This window comes from Primulina eburnea, chromosome 4 (genome assembly GCF_022965805.1).
Source record: "Primulina eburnea isolate SZY01 chromosome 4, ASM2296580v1, whole genome shotgun sequence".
In the NCBI taxonomy this organism is placed as follows: domain Eukaryota; kingdom Viridiplantae; phylum Streptophyta; class Magnoliopsida; order Lamiales; family Gesneriaceae; genus Primulina; species Primulina eburnea.
Genome location: NC_133104.1, coordinates 42,666,777 through 42,687,472, shown reverse-complemented (window position 1 = coordinate 42,687,472; position 20,696 = coordinate 42,666,777). Strand labels below are relative to the sequence as shown.

The following is a 20,696-nucleotide window of genomic DNA, read 5'->3' as shown; positions in this document are numbered from 1 at the left end:
TGTCCAAACCAATCAAACGCGGTCGACGTACACTAGGACTGTAGTTTCATTATAGTTCCAAATTGGAATCCGCAACATTGGAAAACCCAATCTAGACACAAGATGTAACTATACCAAATTTTTGAGTCGAACTCCTAACCATGGATAAAGCACCCTCAATGTGATAAGAGTATTAATCTGATAATAATAAAGTGTCGATACACAGCTCAAGACTCAAGTCCACCTGATAAAATAAACAAGCAGCAGAAAAACCCAAAGCTTCTCACAATTGAACATCCACACTCACATTTCCATTGGCATTATTCGCATTGTAATCAAACTTGATCGCGCCGTTTCCCCATAGCCTCCCCGCGATTGATCTCCTCAACGAGGTCAGGCACAAGCCTTAATGCCATCGCGAAGTTTAGAGGATTCCTCGTAACGAGGCTGAATGTCTCCTCCGCTTGCCTAGAAGATGTGGGGCCAGAGACCGACTCCCCTCCGCCATCGCGGCCCCTGGTGACGGCACCGCGCCGCGCCCGAAGAAAGCGGCCACCCGGTGTGGAGGCGGAGTTACGGTTGATTGGAGGAGCGTGAATGTTCCGCTTGCCCGCCGCCGCCGCCGCGGCCAAGCTTTCCAGAACCTCCGTACATTGAATTTCGGAATCCCAGAGGGATTGTTAACAATGACTTGGAACAGCCCTCGAAGAAATCACTAATTTATTAGATTTTTCGTGCTATATGTATTAAATCCCAGCAGCTCCCATTTTTTATTTTATAATATTTTTATATTATTATTATAATAATTAAATAGTTTTAACAAGTTTCGAATGGCCTATTAGTCTAATTCAGATGTTAGTAAGAATAGTATTCTTAGGGGTGTAATGGGTAGGGTATGGGTCGGATTTCACATTAATTCCCATATTCATTTTTAAATTCTCCTCATACCCATCGGTATTGAATTCATCCACATCCTCATACTCATCGGATTATCGGATACACATACCCTACCCAATACCATATTATCATATACAATTGAATTTTTTCAATGAAGCTTGAATATTTAAAAAATTATTTAAATGAACATATGAAAAATTTAAATGATAAAAATTTGCAAAATAACTTTATAGAAAAATAACAAAATATTAAAATATTTTATATTATTTGAATAAAAGTAACGCAATTCAACAAAATAAAATATTTTTCAATTTTTGAAGTCAAACTGGAATAAACTTACCAATGGAGAAGATGAAAAATTGAATGAAAATAAAAGAGCGATAAAACCTTGAAACGTAAAGTAAAACCGAGAAAAGAAAAAGTATCGCTTTACTTGAATTTGAGAAGATGAATATTTAATATAAATAAATATATTATTATATATGTATGATTTACTTTGTATTGGAGAAGATGAATTTTTAATATAAATAAATATAATTACTATATATAACATATATATTTATATTTATATTTAATTTAAACGGGTATTCGGGTCGGGGTGGGTCGGTTATATCAAACCCGCCTCCATACCCAAACCTGAAAATCCTCATACCCGATTACCCAATTATTTAATCGGGTCTAAAAATCCCTCGATACACTCTTTTATTTCGGTCGGGTATCGATCCTCCAACGAGTTCGGAGGAAATTGCCATCCCTAGACTAATGCTCTCCTCATGACATATTAGGGAAAAAAATTTAATATCACATATTTCAAATTCATCATCATATATATCTGATTTGTTTGGATGGATTCATCGAGTTAAATGCTAATTTTTACTTCCTTTCAACTATTTTAAATATATTCAAGATAAGTATCATTTAAAATTTATGATCGAGTCATTTATAAACAAACATCTTAATTTAACATGTTCATCCATCAAATATAGAGTAAACATAAAAATACATTTGGAAAATTAGTCCGAAAACAAAAGATCCACAGAATGAAGTATCAGTCCATTGGATTTTCCTTTCTTATGTTTCTAAAATATTATTATTATCATTCACATTGGCTTTGTTATTTATATAAATAAAAAAAATAATTATGATTAATTTGAAATCCACAAAAACATAAAAATATCATTTTAAACTTATTATTGTAATATTCTACTCCGGATCGAACCATGCCGCAGGCCCTAATTTCAGTGATCCAAAAAATGACATGCCACTTGACTAACTCTTCGATATGTGGACTTGAGTGGTCCATTAACCGTGGCTGAGAGCTATTATCTGGGCCTTTCTGGTCCATGTGTGGATATGGACCAATAATATAACTCCTTCCCTTTATGCAAGGGTTATCTACTGGCCCACCATTAATTCAAAACTTAGACTTTGTCATTTTATAATTGATGAATTTCATAATTTTTAATAATAATAAATAGAGATTTTTGACTTGATTGACAAAAAAGAAAGTTGACCGACTGTATACTATCCTCATTAAACTCTTCACAAGTCAGTCTCACAATCAATAGAATGGTATTGGATAAAATAATCCGTTAAGAACAAGCGATTCGCACATTTAAGTCACTGTTTAAACATTCATGGAAAGAAAGAATAAAAAAATTATAAGCAATAGACCCGATACGTGTTTTTTTTTATATATATAACAAAGAATTAAAGATGATTTAAAAAAAAAAAATTAACACAGAGTCTTTTAAAAAACCGTCGTTGATAAAAATCATATGTTAATAAAAAAGAATAAGTCTCTTATGAGACGGTCTCATTAATATTTATCATGAAGAGATTAATTCTACCAAAATAAACTTTTTCATGAATGACCCAAATAAAATATGTCTCAACAAATCAGATCGTCTCACACAAATTTTTGCTAATAAAAAAAAATCGTGGCCAATGGGACCTGCGTTGTGTCTGTTTTCAAAATAGTTATCATATTGAAGACAAAAGTAATAAAAAAAAATATTTAATCTATATATATTATAAATATTAAGATTTGGACCACCCCAACACCCCTACATCAAAATAACTCGACATGTCAATATAATAATCAAAAATTTGACCATTTAATTTAAAAAACAAGATCTCGCAAAGAAATAAAAAAATTTGAAGGTGACCGACCAATGCCAGACAAAGGGGAAATCATACAAAAAGATAAAAATATTTTAGACAGTCTTTCAAGAACAAAAACACGAGATTAGTTATACTAAAATGATTTTCCATATCTTCCGAGTTCCAACTAAAATATAACCGGTACAAATTTAGTACAGTGTGAAATTGAAAAATATTCCCAGTACCCTACAATTAGCACCCACCCCCTCCCCCTTTTTCATGTCATATGCCCTAACCTTTAGACTCATTCCATCTGCATGATGCTCCATTAGAAGAGACACAATGAAGCTTCTCAAATCAAAATGTTTAGCATCCACGTTCTGGTTTTGAATTGGTTTATTGGGGACAGTATTATTTGCCATCCTACTAGACATTTCTTTGTCTAAACTAGTAGCTTTACTTGATGCTTGAGAGGGTGTAGCATCAGACACAATGGCATTTCCCTTCATGGGATTGCTGCTTCCAGATGGGTGAGCTGGTGCACCATATTGCTCTGTATGAGAAGACAATGATGAACCAGAGGAGGGCCTATTTTTTGATGGATTTTGTGCAGACAAACTGGATTTATAGACAGATTTAGGAGGTCCACCTGCTAATGTGATGGTCAAGCAAAATAACCAACGGAGACAGTTAGTATTTACAGAAAAGACAAGCCCAGAGTCGTTTTAGGAATCTAAAAATATTTCTTCTCACATGAAAATAAGAGTCGTTTTAGGAATCTAAAATTATTTCTTCTGACATGAAAATGGAAACAAAATAACTGTGGCAAGAAAACAATTCATCAAAGTCATTATCCTACTCACCCGGATAGGCTTCAGGTTTTGACTTTTGAACGGAGGCTCTTTCCTTTTAAAAGGCATTCTCCATGAATTAGCTGAAAATAAAAACGGGTGGAATTAGTTTAGAGGTGCATTTGGATATGAAAAGCTTATGGGGCAAAAAATGCTTTCGTTAAAAAGTTGTGTTCAGATAGGCTTAAAAAACAATTTAAAAAGCTAGATTTACAAAAATCTGACTTTTGAGCTTCAGCGACTCTCTTTAAAAGAGAGAGTTTTCACTATTATATCCAAATTCTAACAGAACCGCTTTTTAAGATATTTAAAAGAACCTTGCTTAATAAAGCAATTTTTAAGCTGAATGCTTTGTGTTCAAACTACCCTGAGTGTTGCTAATAACATTCAAAAAACAGTAGTTCAACATAAGACCAAGTGGGTGTCAATCATATGTAACATTTTCTTGTGGCATATAAATATAATGATCGTGATAATAGCATTGCCCACGCACAATGTTAATAGCAAAACGAGGAAATTTGGTACTTAGAACAGAGTTTCTTTAGATACATGAATAACAATAACTAATGTAAAAAGGTGCTCTTATTGTAGTATGAAAATTTTCAATTCTAACTGTATGCATCATGAAAGTGAGGTTGCAAGAGAGGGTAAAGATGCAAAAGTTGCAAAAGAGATTATGACATCTCTAGGTAGGTGTGGGGCAAACGTGTAGTGTAAACTGGCTGGAGGGGTCCCGAATTGAGGTAAATTTAGTCCACCTGCTTTATTTTCGGGATGCGTTGATATAAAAATAACTCAACGGATTAAAAATCGAGCTAAACATGCTGGGTTCGGGTTAGTCGGTTTTTTCCGCTTTTAAATAAAGACTAAACAAAATACGAGGAAGTATTTCTATAAAGATGGCATCTAATAAGAAATTTATTTAACATATATACAAAAATATTAAAAATGTATAGAGAATATTTTTTGTTAAAAAAAATATTTATTATGGGGCAACAGGGATGGATAGGTTATCCTATGAGAAACTGACGCAAATACAAATATTGTTTTATCAGACCGCGTTTCACAGCTCCGGACCGGATTTTCAGGTTTCAGTTCTTCAGTTGACAGCCCTATTTCCTAGGTATAAAATTTCCTTTTTCATCAATGATTGCCGCTCATAAAGCATCACATATGTCAAAAGTTCCACTGAAATAAAGACGCTAGAAACAGATAAGTGTTGGTTTTATAGGTGTATAGGATGTAAAGGCAGTGTCCCTTCTACAAAGCACCACACATGTAATCATCTCGTTTGAATTGAAAAGCTGGAGAGACAATGTTTTTGTTACAAATGGTGCAAAAAAAATCTTTTTTTGAGTGAAGGGCTTGAGCTTTGAAAATGAACATTGATATATCCAAAAAACGCAAAATAGAGTGTGCTCAAAGGCTTAATCAATCAATCTAAATTAGCTTATGAGAAATTGAAGGGCAGTTAAAAAGAAAAAATGCAAAAATTACAAAGCTTACATTCAGCCGCAGCAAGTGCCTTCATTTGATTCTTCATACTTGAATTCTGATGGTCTAAGACTATGGATCTGTTGTCAAGAAATAGAATGGACTTAATGAAAAACTTAAAAAATATCATATCATTCTTGTCTCCTGAAAGGCTGAATTCTTCTACATTCTTATAATAGCATCATGAATTATTGACTTCATCATCTGATCAAACCAGTTACTCCACTTATTCAATTTCACCAGTAACACAATATGCAGAAAAAATTCTCCCATGTTAAAGAAGAACCAATATGGCGAAGAACTAGAAAAAAATCAATGACTGAAGTATTAAGGATTGGTTTATGATGTATAGGGAGTTATAGCAGGGTAGCCCGGTCTTAATAAACATATTTGATCTCTCAAATCAAACAAAATATCACCATGAATACAAGTGAATCGATTACACTATGAGAGATGAAATCAAAATTTTAGCCGCATATAAGTATATTATAGTGAGAGATTATCATAATTTGAGGGAATTAACAAATGTGAACGTGCTAACATATTTCAAAATCTACCCCAAACACCCTTCCTCACAGCGAAAGAGAGAGAAACCAGAAGGATAAAAGGAAAAATATATCGATTTCGGCTTTCTAAGTTGATTTTTGACGTATAAGAATTATACCTATCCAGGAAATTATGCCATAATTTCCAGCTTCTTACACCATTATTAATTGTTTTGAACATCATTTCAATTCATCCGGTGATCTATATATACCAGAATCCCAGACAGCTTCTCACAATTTACAACTTAAAAATACAAACATGTAATATAAATACAAACATGTAGTATACGCATGACATAATAGTTCGAGAAAAGAAGCTATACTTTCGTGTTTTATTCTTGCGCTCAGCTTCTTCAGATCGCATTTTGACATGCTTTTTAGTTGATTCATCCAATACACGCTGCACATTCAGCTTACGCCAAGCGCCTCCTGATTCTATTAGCAAGCCATTTCCATCTTCGCCATTTCTACATTCTTCATATATGTCACATAGTTCCCCCATTTCCTTCGACCATGTAAAATTGAAGTTTTTATCTCCCACAGTGATAACCTTGTTACAGAAAAAGGATAAGTTTAAATATCTACTTTTATTTGAAAATAATACGAGAAAAACAGTAACATAAAATAAAACCCCCAATTCTATCAAGAAATCTTTAAGAAGAATCTCGATGAAAAAGCACCTGGGTTGTTTAGTATAATGATGCAATTGATGTTCAACAATACAACAAGCAAAGTGAGAGAAGGTGAATGAAGGCAACCAAGGACATGATTCTTGCGAAAGTACTAGATATGAAATATTTATGATTTACTAAGATGTAAATAAGTGATTTTACTCTGGTATGTCCTTCGAGGGAAGTATCAAAACTGAAATGCGCAGACCAAATTTATTGTGCAACTAACAGAAAGACCAAGTAAAGACCATTATGTCACCACATCACCAGCAATTATGCATTACAACAAAAACATGGCATTGCTGATAGTAGAGCCTTCTCTGTTATCAGCATAACACTTAACTATATTGAAATAACGACAATTATCTAGGCACTTCAAAACATAAGATAAGAAACAGCAAAAATTCCGAAAATAGTCAGCACATTAAAAAATGGCCACCAGTCATCTAGAAGCATAGTTTCCTACACCACGCAAAAAAAGCCTCAGGTTATCTTTAGATAGAAAAACTATTATTAACTCCACGCACTGAGCAATTAAAAACCGAACGAATCTGATACCCTGGTTCCAACTGAACTTTTACGAGGAACTAGACAAGTCAAGAAAAAAAAGAAGGTGAGGAATTGAAGGAAAAAAACTGGCATTCGCATCGCAGGACAAGAATTCAGGGTGCCAGTATATGCTTATCATGTTCTACCCAAGACTAGCAAATAATGAGCTACCGATTTAGGCAGCCTTGAATTGTCTCAAAAGTCTGAACTCAAACGAAAATCATTTCAGTATCATAGAATGCTGCGAGACTGGCATATATATCCATCATAAAAACAACAAATTCTAGAACGCATATTCAACTACTTTTTCTTATCCGAATCGGTTCAGTTTCCTTGCCTGTTTTTCCTCAAAAGCACACCAAACTTCTCCACTTCTCCCTACTTCCCCACCAGGAGAATTCACGTTTTCTGAATGCATACTAACTTAAGTGTATTACCAACGCTTTGGCATGAATCACAGAACAATGAAAAAGATGTCTCTGTGTCCAAACCAAATCAAACGCGGTCGACGTACACTAGGACCTGTAGTTTCTATTATAGTTCCAAATTGGAATCCGCAACATTGGAAAACCCAATCTAGACACAAAGATGTAACTATACCAAATTTTGAGTCGAACTCCTAACCATGGATAAAGCACCCTCAATGTGATAAGAGTATTAATCTGATTATAATAAAGTGTCGATACACAGCTCAAGACTCAAGTCCACCTGATAAAATAAACAAGCAGCAGAAAAACCCAAAGCTTCTACAGAATTGAACATCCACACTCACATTTCCATTGGCATTATTCGCATTGTAATCAAACTTGATACGCGCCGTTTCCCCCATAGCCTCCACGCGATTGATCTCCTCAACGAGGTCAGGCACAAGCCTTAATGCCATCGCGAAGTTTAGAGGATTCCTCGTAACGAGGCTGAACGTCTCCTCCGCTTGCCTAGAAGATGTGGGGCCAGAGACCGACTCCCCTCCGCCATCGCGGCCTCTGGTGACGGCAGCCGCGCCGCCGCCCGAAGAAAGGCGGCCACCCGATGTGGAGGTGGAGTTACGGTTGATTGGAGGAGCGTGAATATTCCGCTTGCCGCCGCCGCCGCCGCCGCCGCGGCCAAGCTTTCCAGAACCTCCGTACATTGAATTTCGGAATCCCAGAGGGATTGTTAACAATGACTTGGAACAGCCCTCGAAGAAATCACTAATTTATTAGATTTTTCGTGCTATATGTATTAAATCCCAGCAGCTCCCATTTTTTTTATAATATTTTTAATATTATTATTATATTATTATTATTATGTTATAATTAACTAATTTTAACAAGTTTCGATTTGTTAAAATTATGTTATAATCGGAGACCATATTTCAAATTCATCATCATAGAATTATCTGATTTGTTTGGATGGATTCAATCGAGTTAAATGCTAATTTTTACTTCCTTTCAACTATTTTAAATATATTCAAGATAAGTATCATTTAAAATTTATGATCGAGTCATTTATGAAATCAAATATCTTAATTTAACATGAAAATACATTTGGAAAATTAGTCCGAAAACAAAAGATAACCACAGAAATTGAAGTATCAGTCCATTGGATTTTCCTTTCTTATGTTTCTAAAATATTATTATTATCATTCACATTGGCATTTGTTATTTATATAAATAAAAAAATTAATTATGATTAATTTGAAATACACAAAAACATAAAAATATCATTTTAAACTTATTATTGTAATATTCTACTCCGGATCGAATCCATGCCGCAGGCCCTAATTTCAGTGATCCAAAAAATGACATGCCACTTGACTAACTCTTCGATATGTGGACTTGAGTGGTCCATTAACCGTGGGCTGAGAGCTATTATCTGGGCCTTTCTGGTCCATGTGTGGATATGGACCAATAATATAACTCCTTCCCTTTATGCAAGGGTTATCTACTGGGCCCACCATTAATTCAAAACTTAGACTTTGTCATTTTATAATTGATGAATTTCATAATTTTTAATAATAATAAATAGAGATTTTTGACTTGATTGACAAAAAAGAAAGTTGACCGACTGTAGACTATCCTCATTAAACTCTTCACAAGTCAGTCTCACAATCAATAGAATGGTATTGGATAAAATAAATCCGTTAAGAACAAGCGATTCGCACATTTAAGTCAACTGTTTAAACATTCATGGAAAGAAAGAAATAAAAAAATTATAAGCAATAGACCCGATACGTGTTTTTTTTATATATATAACAAAGAAATTAAAGAGCTGTTTTAAAAAAAAAATTAACACAGAGTCTTTTAAAAAACCGTCGTTGATAAAAATCATATGTTAATAAAAAAGAATAGGTCTCTTATGAGACGGTCTCATTAATATTTATCTATGAAGAGATTAATTCTACCAAAATAATACTTTTTCATGAATGACCCAAATAAAAGATATGTCTACGAACAATCAGATCGTCTCACACAAATTTTTGCTAATAAAAAAAAATCGTGGCCAATGGGACCTGCGTTGTGTCTTGTTTTCAAAATAGTTATCATATTGAAGACAAAAGTAATAAAAAAAAAATATTTAATCTATATATATTATAAATATTAAGATTTGGACCACCCCAACACCCCTACATCAAAATAACTCGACATGATCAATATAATAATCAAGAAATTTGACCATTTAATTTAAAAAACAAGATCTCGCAAAGAAATAAAAAAATTTGAAGGTGACCGACCAATGCCAGACAAAGGGGAAATCATACAAAAAGATAAAAATATTTTAGACAGTCTTTCAAGAACAAAAACACGAGATTAGTTATACTAAAATGATATTCCATATCTTCCGAGTTCCAACAAAAATATAACATAATCTTCAGGCCAGCTCAACATCAGATTTTCATCACTGCTTCCGAATACATTGACGAGTGAGTTTGGTGTGAGATGATCTCACAGATCATAATCTGTGAGACGGATCATGTCAAGTTTTCATGTGTTGCAAGTTGCAGCTCGTTTTCATGTCAAGGGAATGAAATTAGTTTCTTGAATGTCGAACATTAATTAAAAAATGTATGTAATAATGTAAAAATTATTAAAATTTAGGGGAGATAGTTTGATACTAATAGGCCATTCAAAGGAAAGAAAGAAGAAAATACTACATGCTCACCTCCACAATTAGAATACAGATTTTCAAAACCCACGGGAGTACTATGTTTTTTATCCTAATCAACTATTTAATTAAGAAAATGATTTGTCGATTTTTTTCTCATTTGAGTTGAATGCAAATGCAAATGCAAAGGTCAATGTCCACTATTTAGAACTGATTTAATATTAAGTTTGAGATAAAATCTCGATATCGAGCTTCGACCAAACAACTCGGACATGTTTTCAAACAAAATTATTTATAGTTTAATATTGCTATATTTACATTCATCAAATTCTGCATCACCAACTTTTAAAATACAGGGAAAAGAAGTTCCTTGAAAAGGAAAAAAAAAGTCAAATATAGAACTCTCTCGTCATTTTTCAATACATTTCTTACCTTACACTGGAATATTTGACCTTTTGGCGTAAATAACCAACCAAGAGATCATCCCAGCCATAATCCACTGCCACCATTAACCAAGAAACCATTACCATTCTTACTACTTTCCAATCCAACTTGATGATCCATATTATGACCCGGGCCCGGTTCTCCAAAATGGTCCTTCAACTGCAAGCTTGACCCATTGGTTCCACCAAAAAAATTACCAAATTGCCCACCCAACAGCGAGCTGAAACCCCCACTCACCTCCACCGAGTTAGCAAACTGCCCCACGTAGTTATCCCCCTCGAGAGGTAATAGCTCTTTAATTTCTGAGGCACCGTCAGTTTTGCTGTTATTAGATGCTGATGCTGCAGGGCGTTTGCTCTGATGGTTGTGTAAGGCGGCGGAGGAGGAGCTACGCTTGGTGTTCTTCCTGGAGCCGCCGCCGACGGGGATGTTCCTTAACGCGCCGCCTTTAGTCCAGTACCTTTTACAGCTCTTGCAAAAGTGGCGTGGCTGAGAGAGATTATAGTTATTGTAGTAGCAAAATTTCGTGTTTGCGGAATCACACCTCGGACACTTCAAGTGTTCTTGATCTGGGAACTGTGGCTGCGGCTGTAACTGTGATCTGATCTGAGAATACAGCGATGGGTCTTGCATTCTTTGGATGAAAAAGGTCGGTTTTTGGATGAATTTTTGATGCGGGTCAGTTTTAAATCGATCTTGATTTCGGAAAATTATGAAAAGATTGAGTTTTGGGATTGAATTCGAAGTGGGTACGCCTTCATAAGGGAGAAGAATAGTGTACTGGGGTTTTTGGAATAAGGACGGTAGAAGGGCAGGCGCAGAACGATCAAGAAACTCGGACGTGGATCACCAAAACCAGGTGATTGGTTTAGTAGTTTTCATCGATATAAAGCTTGAATTTCAGGTGAGTACTACTATTTCTAAAATGAAGAATTTTTTGGAGAAAGAGTGGAAAATTGTGAGAGAAAATGGAAGACATGGGGTTTGGTGCTTCTATCGTTGATTTTTGTGAATTATTTCGATAACTTCACGTCACAGAGACCGTCAGATTAGATATCGCAAACTATACATACAATCAATTATATGGAATATCGTTGACAGCGCAGTCACTCTCGACCTGCGGATTTCTTATTTATTAATATTTAGTTAAAACCCTTAATTTCAAATCAATCAATCAAATGCAAACTTAAATCGGGAAATTTGGCTTCAGTCCCCAGCCGCCTTTTTTCTTTGTTTTCAGTCCCTAGGTACTTTTTTAGTACCACATTTCCACATGAAGTGTACCACATTTCCACATGAAGTGTACCACATTTTGTATGAAATAGTACCACAATTTTGTGGGTAGGGAGTGAATGCAAAGAAATATTATGATTGGGGATTTTTAAATAACTTCCCCAACTTAAATTTAGACAACTTTATAATTTTTTTTATCTGAACAATAACTATGGGGTCAATTTTTCCTTGGTTACTTGCAATATGATTTGATTAAAAAATATTAATGGGCTATTTACTCCTGACTAATGTGAAGCATGAGATCAGTAATCATAGAAAAGAATTATGAAGGAAAATAATTACCTAATGTTTTGTTCATTTACTTCCGTTTGTTCTTTGTTTCGCAATGGTTACTTGTCCTAGAAATAATACATACACCAACACCAATGACCCAAGCCAAAGAGCTGAAACGGTATGTTTCCACTTTTTTGTTTATTACCATATGTAGTAAGTAATATTAGATATGGAAGAAAGATTTATTATAACAGAATTACTAGCACACAAAACTATGTAAATCTTATCCAAATATAAAATGTAATATACTCACCCCGCCCACTAATCTTGAGTCTGGACCTTCACAAAGTGATCTCAAAATTAAAATGCATAGGCTGCCGAAAAATAATTTTGTACAAATTAATGGCGAACCCGAAGTTTACTTCCAAGAAAGAAAATCTACGCGAATTTTAAAAAGAAGAAAATCAACGGTAAGCAGTAGCTCCGTTCCATAAAGTAGAAAAGCTGCATCTTTACCTTAAATAAAAAAAGAGAAAAACTAGGGACAATACAAGACGGCCTTTAGTTTTGTTCAAAGGTGAATTACACCCGTTGTTTCCAAACTTCAACCCTGACATAGAAAGAACAGAAAAGAACAGTGCCTCTCCTCTCCAGGAAAGACGTCGAAAAAATGAAGGAAACATAGATGGTGAAGAGGAAAGGGTGTAAACTGATGAACGGTCGCGTCCAGGTACAAAGACAATTGTTCTTCTTTGCAAAGCTATTTGAGGCCCGTATGCCACAGCATCGGTTGTTCATATACAGGTTTGAGAAGGCAAGGCTTGATTTGCTGGACAATGCGGTCCCAATATGGTGCATGATTTTCTGAAAATGGAGGTTTTATGCGTAATACATGTACAGGCTATTCGCAGCAGCACACGCTATTGAGTTTTCCGATGGGTGCCATGCAAGGTGAAGCAGCTTTGTAGTGAAATCGAACGAATTTCCATTGGAGTCAACTCCAGGACTTTCTGAGCCTGTAATTTAGATCCCGACAATGTGCTTCAAATTTCACAGAGAGAAGTTTAGATAAGAAGACGGTGAGGGAAAACAAAATACCTCGTCTCACAACTCGAGTAATGCTACTGCTAAGGGACCTGGCAGGTCTGGAAGGGGTCTGAATCTGCCTTCTGAAAATGTGATCGCGTGGTCAGTGTTAAACAATTAAGAAGCAAGATTGTTTTTTTTATAGGAAACATAAAGGAGCAAGATTGTATGACAATGGCATAACTTAAGTTTTACCAACTTGACAAATCTAGACTGATAGAAGTACCTCATTGGATTTTTGCTAGCGTCTAAAGTGGTTGCTTCAGTGCTGCCCGAACTACAACCAAACACGCGGAACAGGTTGCTGAAATCGAGCCAATAATTTTGTAAGATAGACAGAGAAGAAAGCAATATTAAAATTTCAACCACACAGAAACTTGAGAATATACCTGTAAGAACCAGTTGCCACCCGAAGACCGTCACCGCTGAGGCAACATTCAAATTTATCGAAAATAGAATCATTTTCATACAAGTCGCATAGCTGGAAGTAATCAAAATAATTTTAATCAGCTCAGCAACACATGTATCAAAAATAAAATAGTGGCCGGGTCATTGGCTGGCGTTCGATTTACCTTGGGTCTTAAATACTCATGAACCTGGAAAGTTGCTACTGGACTAGAATCCATATTGATATCCCACAGCTGAAACAGCGGTTGCAAGAATACTCAGCGACTAACAAAACTAACACTGGCAAAGACATTTGCATATTTATACGATCCTGATCCAAAAAATCTCCCAGTACAGATATTAATCTCCCAGTACAGATATTCTTCCAAGGATAGAAAAATTTTCAACAGCAAAATACTGAAACAAATGAATAGAAGATCACGTCATAGATAGTTTCCAACTTTCATGGTCCTGATGGAGTTGGGAAATAATCTTAGAAAGTTTTAGTACTTCAAAATGAGAACAGCCACTTTCAGTCACTCCTCTAATTCAGTGCTATTAAATCATAACTACTCATTTTTTTCTAACACCTGAACACTAACGTCTGAGAATTTGTTCATTGCCTCAGAGCGCATGTTTCACTAGCCACATGATGCTAGGTATAGCTAATGTAACTCAGTTGAACCAACCCAAACTTAAAATATACGACACAGAATAAGAAACAGAGAACTTTTAGACCAATTGGCGAACTAACAACACGCTTGTCAAGGTGCAGACAATATCACAAGATAGAACCTTTAGGGTCATGTAATCACGACTAAGTATATGTCTTCCATCCTTGGCAAACTTAATATCTGATATTGAAGCGATTATCTCGGTGAAAAATGACCTCGAGCCAGGCGCCTCCAGATCCTCAAATCTGTTTACAAACGGATCGTTAATATCTCATTAATTATAGAGCATTTGCAAGAAAACTATATCAAAATGAAAAACAGTTGTCGAGGCATAAGAAAGAAAGGAGGGACAGAAAAACAACTCAGATTTTTAGTGACCACACACATTTGAGCTTCCATTCTGGAAGATTATCTCATTTAAATTTCTCAGGAAAAAGCACTTAGGAGTACAAAACTAATTAACTTACAGTTTAGAATGTGAATCACACAAAGCTGATTGCCGCAGATCAATAAGACGAATGGATCCTTTTGAACTACTATATGCTAACATGTTACAATGAGTAGGATGGAATTCTGCTGATGTTATCACCTCTGCAATAAGGTAAATATCAGTCAACACAACTAGTTCAGCATTGGCATTATGGTGATTTGATCTGTTTAATTACAACATTATTCTTATTTGTCCATTCATGAACAAAGAAGGTAAAGATATTTTCCAAACAGTTTGGTTGTTTTGACAAGCAATGACATAGCACGTTCAGAATTTGACAGGATAAAACAAACAGTTCACCAGTTAGGTCCTCCATATTTGCTGGCTTCACATCAACAATATTGAAGCTTTGACTGCTTATTTCCAAGTTCCAGAGGTTTATTCTCAGATCATCAGCTGATATAAATGTTTCACAATCACTGAAAAGCATTGCAACAAAAATTAATAAGAAATTTTGAACTCATAGTCACTGAAACAAAGAGCAAGGGGGTGGCCATGGAAAACATAAAATGTTCGTAGGTGATGTTTCGGAAGCAGGTAGTCCATGTGGTAGTTTTGAGGCATACTATGCATTCAAGCATAAAAAGACAATGCTTCATATGGTATAGGCATAAAAAGACAATGCTTCATATGGTATAGCTAGGTGAACAGAAATTTTCCAACAGCTCATTTTAATCAAAAGGTATTACCTGAATTAGGAGCTACTAAGATATTCATTAATTAATAAATGCTAGAATATTCGAGTTGTGAGCCACAATTTTTCAGTACCAATGGAAAATGAAATCATGAGCCTCTGTTATTTTTATCATCCTCAGAATAAATCCAACAATTAAAAGATGTCACTTGAATTATATTTTTAGGGAGAAATAAGGCAATAACAGAGTTTATCATCGTTTAATATTCTGCAAGGGTCTGTCCCATGTGTTCTCGGTAATGCTCATAGTTGTCAAGGGCGCAAGGCGCGCCGAGGCGCACAAGGGCTCTGGAGCCTGAGGCGCAAGGCGCAAGGCGAGGCGTGCGCCTTACCGAAGCAAGGCGCACGTTTTTAAATTTTAAAAAAAATATTTATCTTATATTAATATATATTAAAATATGAAATAATTAAGTTACAATGTCACACAAAGCAACAAATAATTAATAAGTTCATAATAATAAGTAACTTGATTAAAATTCTTCCATCATCCAACTGTCGTCGCGTTGTTGGATGTAATTCTGTTGCAGTTTGCAAAGCTCTTGTCGCTTATTTAATTTGTTAACTGGGCTGCTAGGGTTTGGTGTTGGGGTCGGCCTTTTACATTTTAAGTTAATACTAAAAAAAAAAACAGAGAAGTTACATTTTAAGTTAATATTACAAAGACGTGTCTAAGGCGCGCCTGAGAGCCTTTCCAAGGCGAGCCCAGGCGCGCGCCTGGGCTCGCCTTTGTAAATTGTTGAGCCTGGGATTGCCCCAGGCGCAACACCCGCGCCTGGTGGCGCCTCTCGCCTTGAGGCGAGAGGCGCTCGCCTTTGACAACTATGGTAATGCTTCCCCATTTCGTGGCCATATATGAAGAATTTGCATCACCCAAAATAAAACCCCAGGTACGGCTTCATTTTTCAGGTTCTCCCAACTCTAGACAAGGATATAAGAGAGGAGGGAACTCGAATTCACTAAAATACTGAAATACATATACAAAGTAAGACAATTTTTTATTCCTCACCTGTTATTTGAGATTGAATTGATATGGTAGTCATGAGCATGAGCATAAACTCTCCTACATCTTGCAATAAGACTGGTCTCACTACTTGTAATCTAAAATTAAAACAAACAATCGTTACCAGGGTAGGGGTAACAAAATAAATTAAAATAGACGGCCATCACATGATACATGTGTGTAGAAATCCCGATTCTTCAAGTAAAACTTCAGCTCAGTTAAGTACAACTACCATAGGTAATCTCAGTGAATGGATGCCATCAGGTAATCCATCATTTCTCGAAGAAAAGTGAGATCGATCTGGATAGCTCCCATTCGAAAGATACTGCTTAGGACTAGAAGAAACCATAGAACTTGCAGCACTACAAACTTTTGAAGGATCAACATTCAATTCAGAAATTTTCTTAACTTTTTTTTCTTGAACCTGCCCAAATCAAACAGAAACATTCGAATCCTTAAAATAATATAGATGCAGGGTTAATAAAAAAAATGTAGGGAGGGAATGAAATGTGTAATACCAAAACCGAAGAATCAGAGTATCATTATTTTTAAGGTATAAACATGCATAATTAGATTCCATTATATTCGGGAAAAAAAACGATTCCTGTCCAGGTACACTATGAAGAAATCCAACTGGTGATCACGAAAGTTAAGTGCTGAGACACTGCTTTGGTTGGTGCATTAAAGACATAAAAACACATTAATAGGCACATCATATGTTCAGAACACATACTATAATTAATTGAGATCCACATATGGCTGAAGTCTCGATTAAAGATGTGCAAAAAGATAAATAAGAACAATTAAATTGGAATATTTCTCTTATTTCCAAACAAATTACCAGAAAAAGGGAATTCTAGATCTCACCTTCCAAAACTTTATGGTTTTGTCATTAGTGGACAAAAGAAAGACGGCTCCATTAGCTGTCTGGCACCAGCGTATCTTATTGATTTTCTCCTCAATTTCCAAACTCTTCAGATAATCAAACTGCAGAAACGGGCATTAGTATGCATCACAACTCAATCATAATTCATAGCTACAACTAAAGCCACACGCTTAAAATACAATTATACTGGGAATCTCACGGGTATGTTACATGAGAAAGTGGAAAAAGAAATTTTTTATATAGACCTCAGGTTCATGGCTCTGAAATTCAGTCTTGTAACGAAACTCCGGATGTCGACTTATTGGGTAGTCCATCTTCTCTAAATCTTTTCGATTTCTCCCATGCTGCAAAATTCATTTGAAAAAGGAAACAATATTTTAAAAACGACTGAACAAGACACCACGTCACCAACATAAAATGATTTGACATGGGGATTGTAACCTCTTTAGTATCTGTCCTTTCAAATAAAACCACCCTTCCACCACGGTCACCAGTAGCAAGGTGGTTGCCAGTTTTGTCAAACTCGATCGCAGATATTATATCAACTGTATATTCGAAGGAAGAACCACTGGTAAAACATTTCATTCGAGATACAACTTAAAATGTGCACCAAGTATGACAAAAATCAAGAGAGGAGGATACTATGCTATCATCTTTTGCTATCTACGTAGAATTGAAGAGTAAAATATAACGACATGTTAAGTTCAGCAACCAATCATTTTAGAATTCACTAATTCATGCATGGACAATTAACATCAAGTTAAAACTAGAACAAGAGCATTTTCTAAGCCACTCAATACATGTGGGAAGCTACTAGACTTTGAAGAAGGCTTGCATCTGCAGAATCATCATCATCATCATCATCATCATAATCATAATGACTGTCATGCCCCACAAGTATACTGTCCATGGTACAGAACAAATTGGATGATTTGTTGCACCTCTCAACAAACAAGCCAAATCTAGTATATCATTAGGGATTTACCAATTCCCCGGATTCATAAAGATTGGATTTACTATGTAGCCTAAATCCCACTCCAAGCTGAATTAAATTATCAACATTCATATGAGTCAGTATTCTAGAATAACCAGCACAGCATTACAATGCTAATGGAGATTTGATCCATACACAATAAAAAGAATGACACTTTCATAAATATAATATTAATTCTACAGCGGCGTGCCTATTGCATTGACAATGTAAGATAAGAAACCATGGATAGTTACTCGATCACGTTTAATAAATGCAATAATTGGCAAAATGTGCCAATTTTCAATCTTTACTTGGAATGGGGAAAAATCAATTTCCGTTAAGTCCTTTTTAACCCACTTAGATGATACCAAAACATGACACGTTTGAATAGAGCCACGTACACAGACCAACATTTGTAAAGTCCTATGTTGATAAACGTTGGATTGTCGCATCGTGGAAGCCTAGTATCATCACATGACACTCGCCACAATCGATTTCCTATGACCCAAAAAGGACAAAAAGATTGAACAGACAGCTACTTTCCAATTTGCCGAATGAATTTCCTGATAATTAGCCATTAGTTAAAAAGTTTCGGATAAACAACATTAATGCCCAGTACTAAAGCAACAACTGGCAGTACATTATTAAACCACAGAATCGCGCTTGAAAAAATATCCAACGAAAACTATATCACTGCATGCAGAGGGTAAACAAGCCAACCCTTGCTTTGCCTCGATATAAAGTTGATGGCTGGAGTGCAAGCAACAAAAGGTGGGGGATTCGTCTTCAAAGTCAGATCAAAGAAAAACCAGAGCAACACGAAGTGATAGCAAAGCATAGAGATCCAACGCCAGACTGATTAACATTGTTCAGACACATAATTAAGTTCATGCAGTGATATTCTCCAGAATCAAACTAGTATTAAACTACTTAAGTTCACCACCACACCATCTCTCCTAAAATAACTGATTAAAAACAGTAACAGGCGGATTATTGGCTGAAACTCCCAACCGAAACTCATACAAGTCACAGTTAATTTGTGCTAAACCAATTAATTTCCACTCGAATAACAAACCCAAAACAGGTCAAATTGCAGGAACCCAAAAGTTTACAACAAGATCCGAACCGTGGCATGAATTGATCACACACATTAATCAATTTTACCTTCTTGCACTTCTTCTCCAGCCGACCTCTCCCCAAATACCTGAGAAAATTTCCATTCCAGCGGCGCTGGTGGACCCGCCGTAGCTGCCGCTGCCTCTCCACCATCACCACCGTTCATTCTTCTCACAAATCGATGAAAGGAATTACCAGGAACAATAAAAAAAATGAGAGGAAATAAATCAACTAAATTTCCACCGCCTTTTTTCACTGCATAAAATTTCAGAAACAACAATACGATCCCAAAAGTCGACCGGAGGAGCTTAGGTTTTGGGATTGGAGGGTCCGTCAGAATAAGATCGGTGCATCGGCTTCTTCATGGAGAGTACGAATTCAGATTTAACAATTTAGGGCGTGCCATATTAACAACATCGATTAGTACAAATTTTTAGGATTCAGATCTTCTCTCTCCGTGCATAGATATATACGTACAAAGATGTGTGTATTGTTATTGCCAGTGGATTTGGGGAGAAAATGGGGAATCTCGTATAAAAAACTATAATTTTTGCAAAATTGTAATTTTGATCAAAATGATATAAATTAAATTATTCCAGTTTGAACTCATGATTTACACTCCAGGACTTAAAATCTTAATTTGAACTCTCCATATAAAATAAAACTATCAAAGATATCATTGTTGTAATAACTGAGACAGAAATAGTGGAACCAAAAAATAAAAGATTTTAGACGATTTGGAGAGTAATATTTTAATTAAGAACATATCAAAACATTAAACTAAAAGAAATATAATTACTCAAAACAGCTTCATATCAGAAATATTTAGAGTTTGAAACATAAATATTATTAGAATATGTCAAGAAAATGATCAAAGAGAATTTTAATGAATATCTCTTCATCATTTATGTTCATCGGGATATAGTTACATATGATGAACTCATATTTTCCGTGTTCCTTAATTTTAATGTTGATTTGGAGTTGGGTTCTGTAATTATACAATAACGCATAGTAGAAAATTTGCAGAATTTACCATATGAAATAAAAGAGAATAAACAACTTTAAAGCTTATTATGAGTTGTTGAATTTACTTGAACGTTCATTAAGATATAGAAAACATAGGAAAATGTTTAATCCATAAAAAAATATGCAATATTTATATGGACAGAAGAACACATGTAGGTATTTCAATTGACTATTATCATGTGCAGAAGTCATACGATGACATATCAACGCAACGAAATTTTATGCATTAAAAAATACTTCT

General features: G+C 35.3%; 3 protein-coding genes across 5 annotated transcripts; all 3 read right to left on the bottom strand.

Annotated features, from left to right (window-relative positions):
* Positions 1–3,257: 3,257 nt before the first annotated feature.
* On the bottom strand, positions 3,258–8,272 carry LOC140829935 (uncharacterized). 2 transcript variants are annotated; one of them, XM_073193218.1, is made up of 5 exons: positions 7,862–8,272; positions 6,193–6,419; positions 5,337–5,404; positions 3,843–3,913; positions 3,258–3,631 (listed from the first exon to the last, which is right to left on the bottom strand). In XM_073193218.1, the coding sequence occupies exons 1-5, from the start codon at positions 8,216–8,218 to the stop codon at positions 3,485–3,487; spliced, it is 870 nt and encodes a 289-aa protein (XP_073049319.1). In that variant the 5' UTR covers positions 8,219–8,272; the 3' UTR covers positions 3,258–3,484. The 2 variants fall into 2 exon arrangements, with proteins under 2 accessions (XP_073049319.1, XP_073049320.1); XM_073193219.1 differs by having other exon boundaries at positions 3,258–3,628.
* A 2,174-nt stretch (positions 8,273–10,446) lies between these two features.
* LOC140829208 (uncharacterized) lies at positions 10,447–11,655 on the bottom strand. Its single transcript, XM_073192263.1, has one exon. It carries the CDS (start codon positions 11,248–11,250, stop codon positions 10,654–10,656), a length of 597 nt encoding a protein of 198 aa, XP_073048364.1. The 5' UTR covers positions 11,251–11,655; the 3' UTR covers positions 10,447–10,653.
* A 1,111-nt stretch (positions 11,656–12,766) lies between these two features.
* LOC140829207 (serine/threonine protein phosphatase 2A 55 kDa regulatory subunit B beta isoform-like) lies at positions 12,767–19,938 on the bottom strand. Of its 2 annotated transcripts, none has more exons than XM_073192261.1 (14): positions 19,478–19,938; positions 17,782–17,885; positions 17,586–17,684; positions 17,322–17,441; positions 16,684–16,878; positions 16,461–16,552; positions 15,061–15,179; positions 14,738–14,861; positions 14,392–14,515; positions 13,782–13,850; positions 13,599–13,690; positions 13,436–13,513; positions 13,222–13,292; positions 12,767–13,139 (listed from the first exon to the last, which is right to left on the bottom strand). In XM_073192261.1, the coding sequence occupies exons 1-14, from the start codon at positions 19,593–19,595 to the stop codon at positions 13,003–13,005; spliced, it is 1,542 nt and encodes a 513-aa protein (XP_073048362.1). In that variant the 5' UTR covers positions 19,596–19,938; the 3' UTR covers positions 12,767–13,002. The 2 variants fall into 2 exon arrangements, with proteins under 2 accessions (XP_073048362.1, XP_073048363.1); XM_073192262.1 differs by having other exon boundaries at positions 16,687–16,878.
* Between the last annotated feature and the right edge of the window lie 758 nt (positions 19,939–20,696).

Excerpts from the sequence above, each read along its gene's own strand:
- LOC140829935 (XM_073193218.1), bottom strand. The coding sequence starts at position 8,218 with ATGTACGGAGGTTCTGGAAAGCTTGGCCGCGGCGGCGGCGGCGGCGGC. Across the intron at positions 5,405-6,192 it reads CGCAAGAATAAAACACGAAA|ATCCATAGTCTTAGACCATC; the intron begins GTATAGCTTCTT and ends TCTTGACAACAG. Across the intron at positions 3,914-5,336 it reads GGCACTTGCTGCGGCTGAAT|CTAATTCATGGAGAATGCCT; the intron begins GTAAGCTTTGTA and ends TTTTATTTTCAG.
- LOC140829208 (XM_073192263.1), bottom strand. The coding sequence starts at position 11,250 with ATGCAAGACCCATCGCTGTATTCTCAGATCAGATCACAGTTACAGCCG.
- LOC140829207 (XM_073192261.1), bottom strand. The coding sequence starts at position 19,595 with ATGAACGGTGGTGATGGTGGAGAGGCAGCGGCAGCTACGGCGGGTCCA. Across the intron at positions 16,879-17,321 it reads AAACCATAAAGTTTTGGAAG|GTTCAAGAAAAAAAAGTTAA; the intron begins GTGAGATCTAGA and ends TGATTTGGGCAG. Across the intron at positions 16,553-16,683 it reads CACTGAGATTACCTATGGTA|ATTACAAGTAGTGAGACCAG; the intron begins GTTGTACTTAAC and ends TTTTAATTTTAG.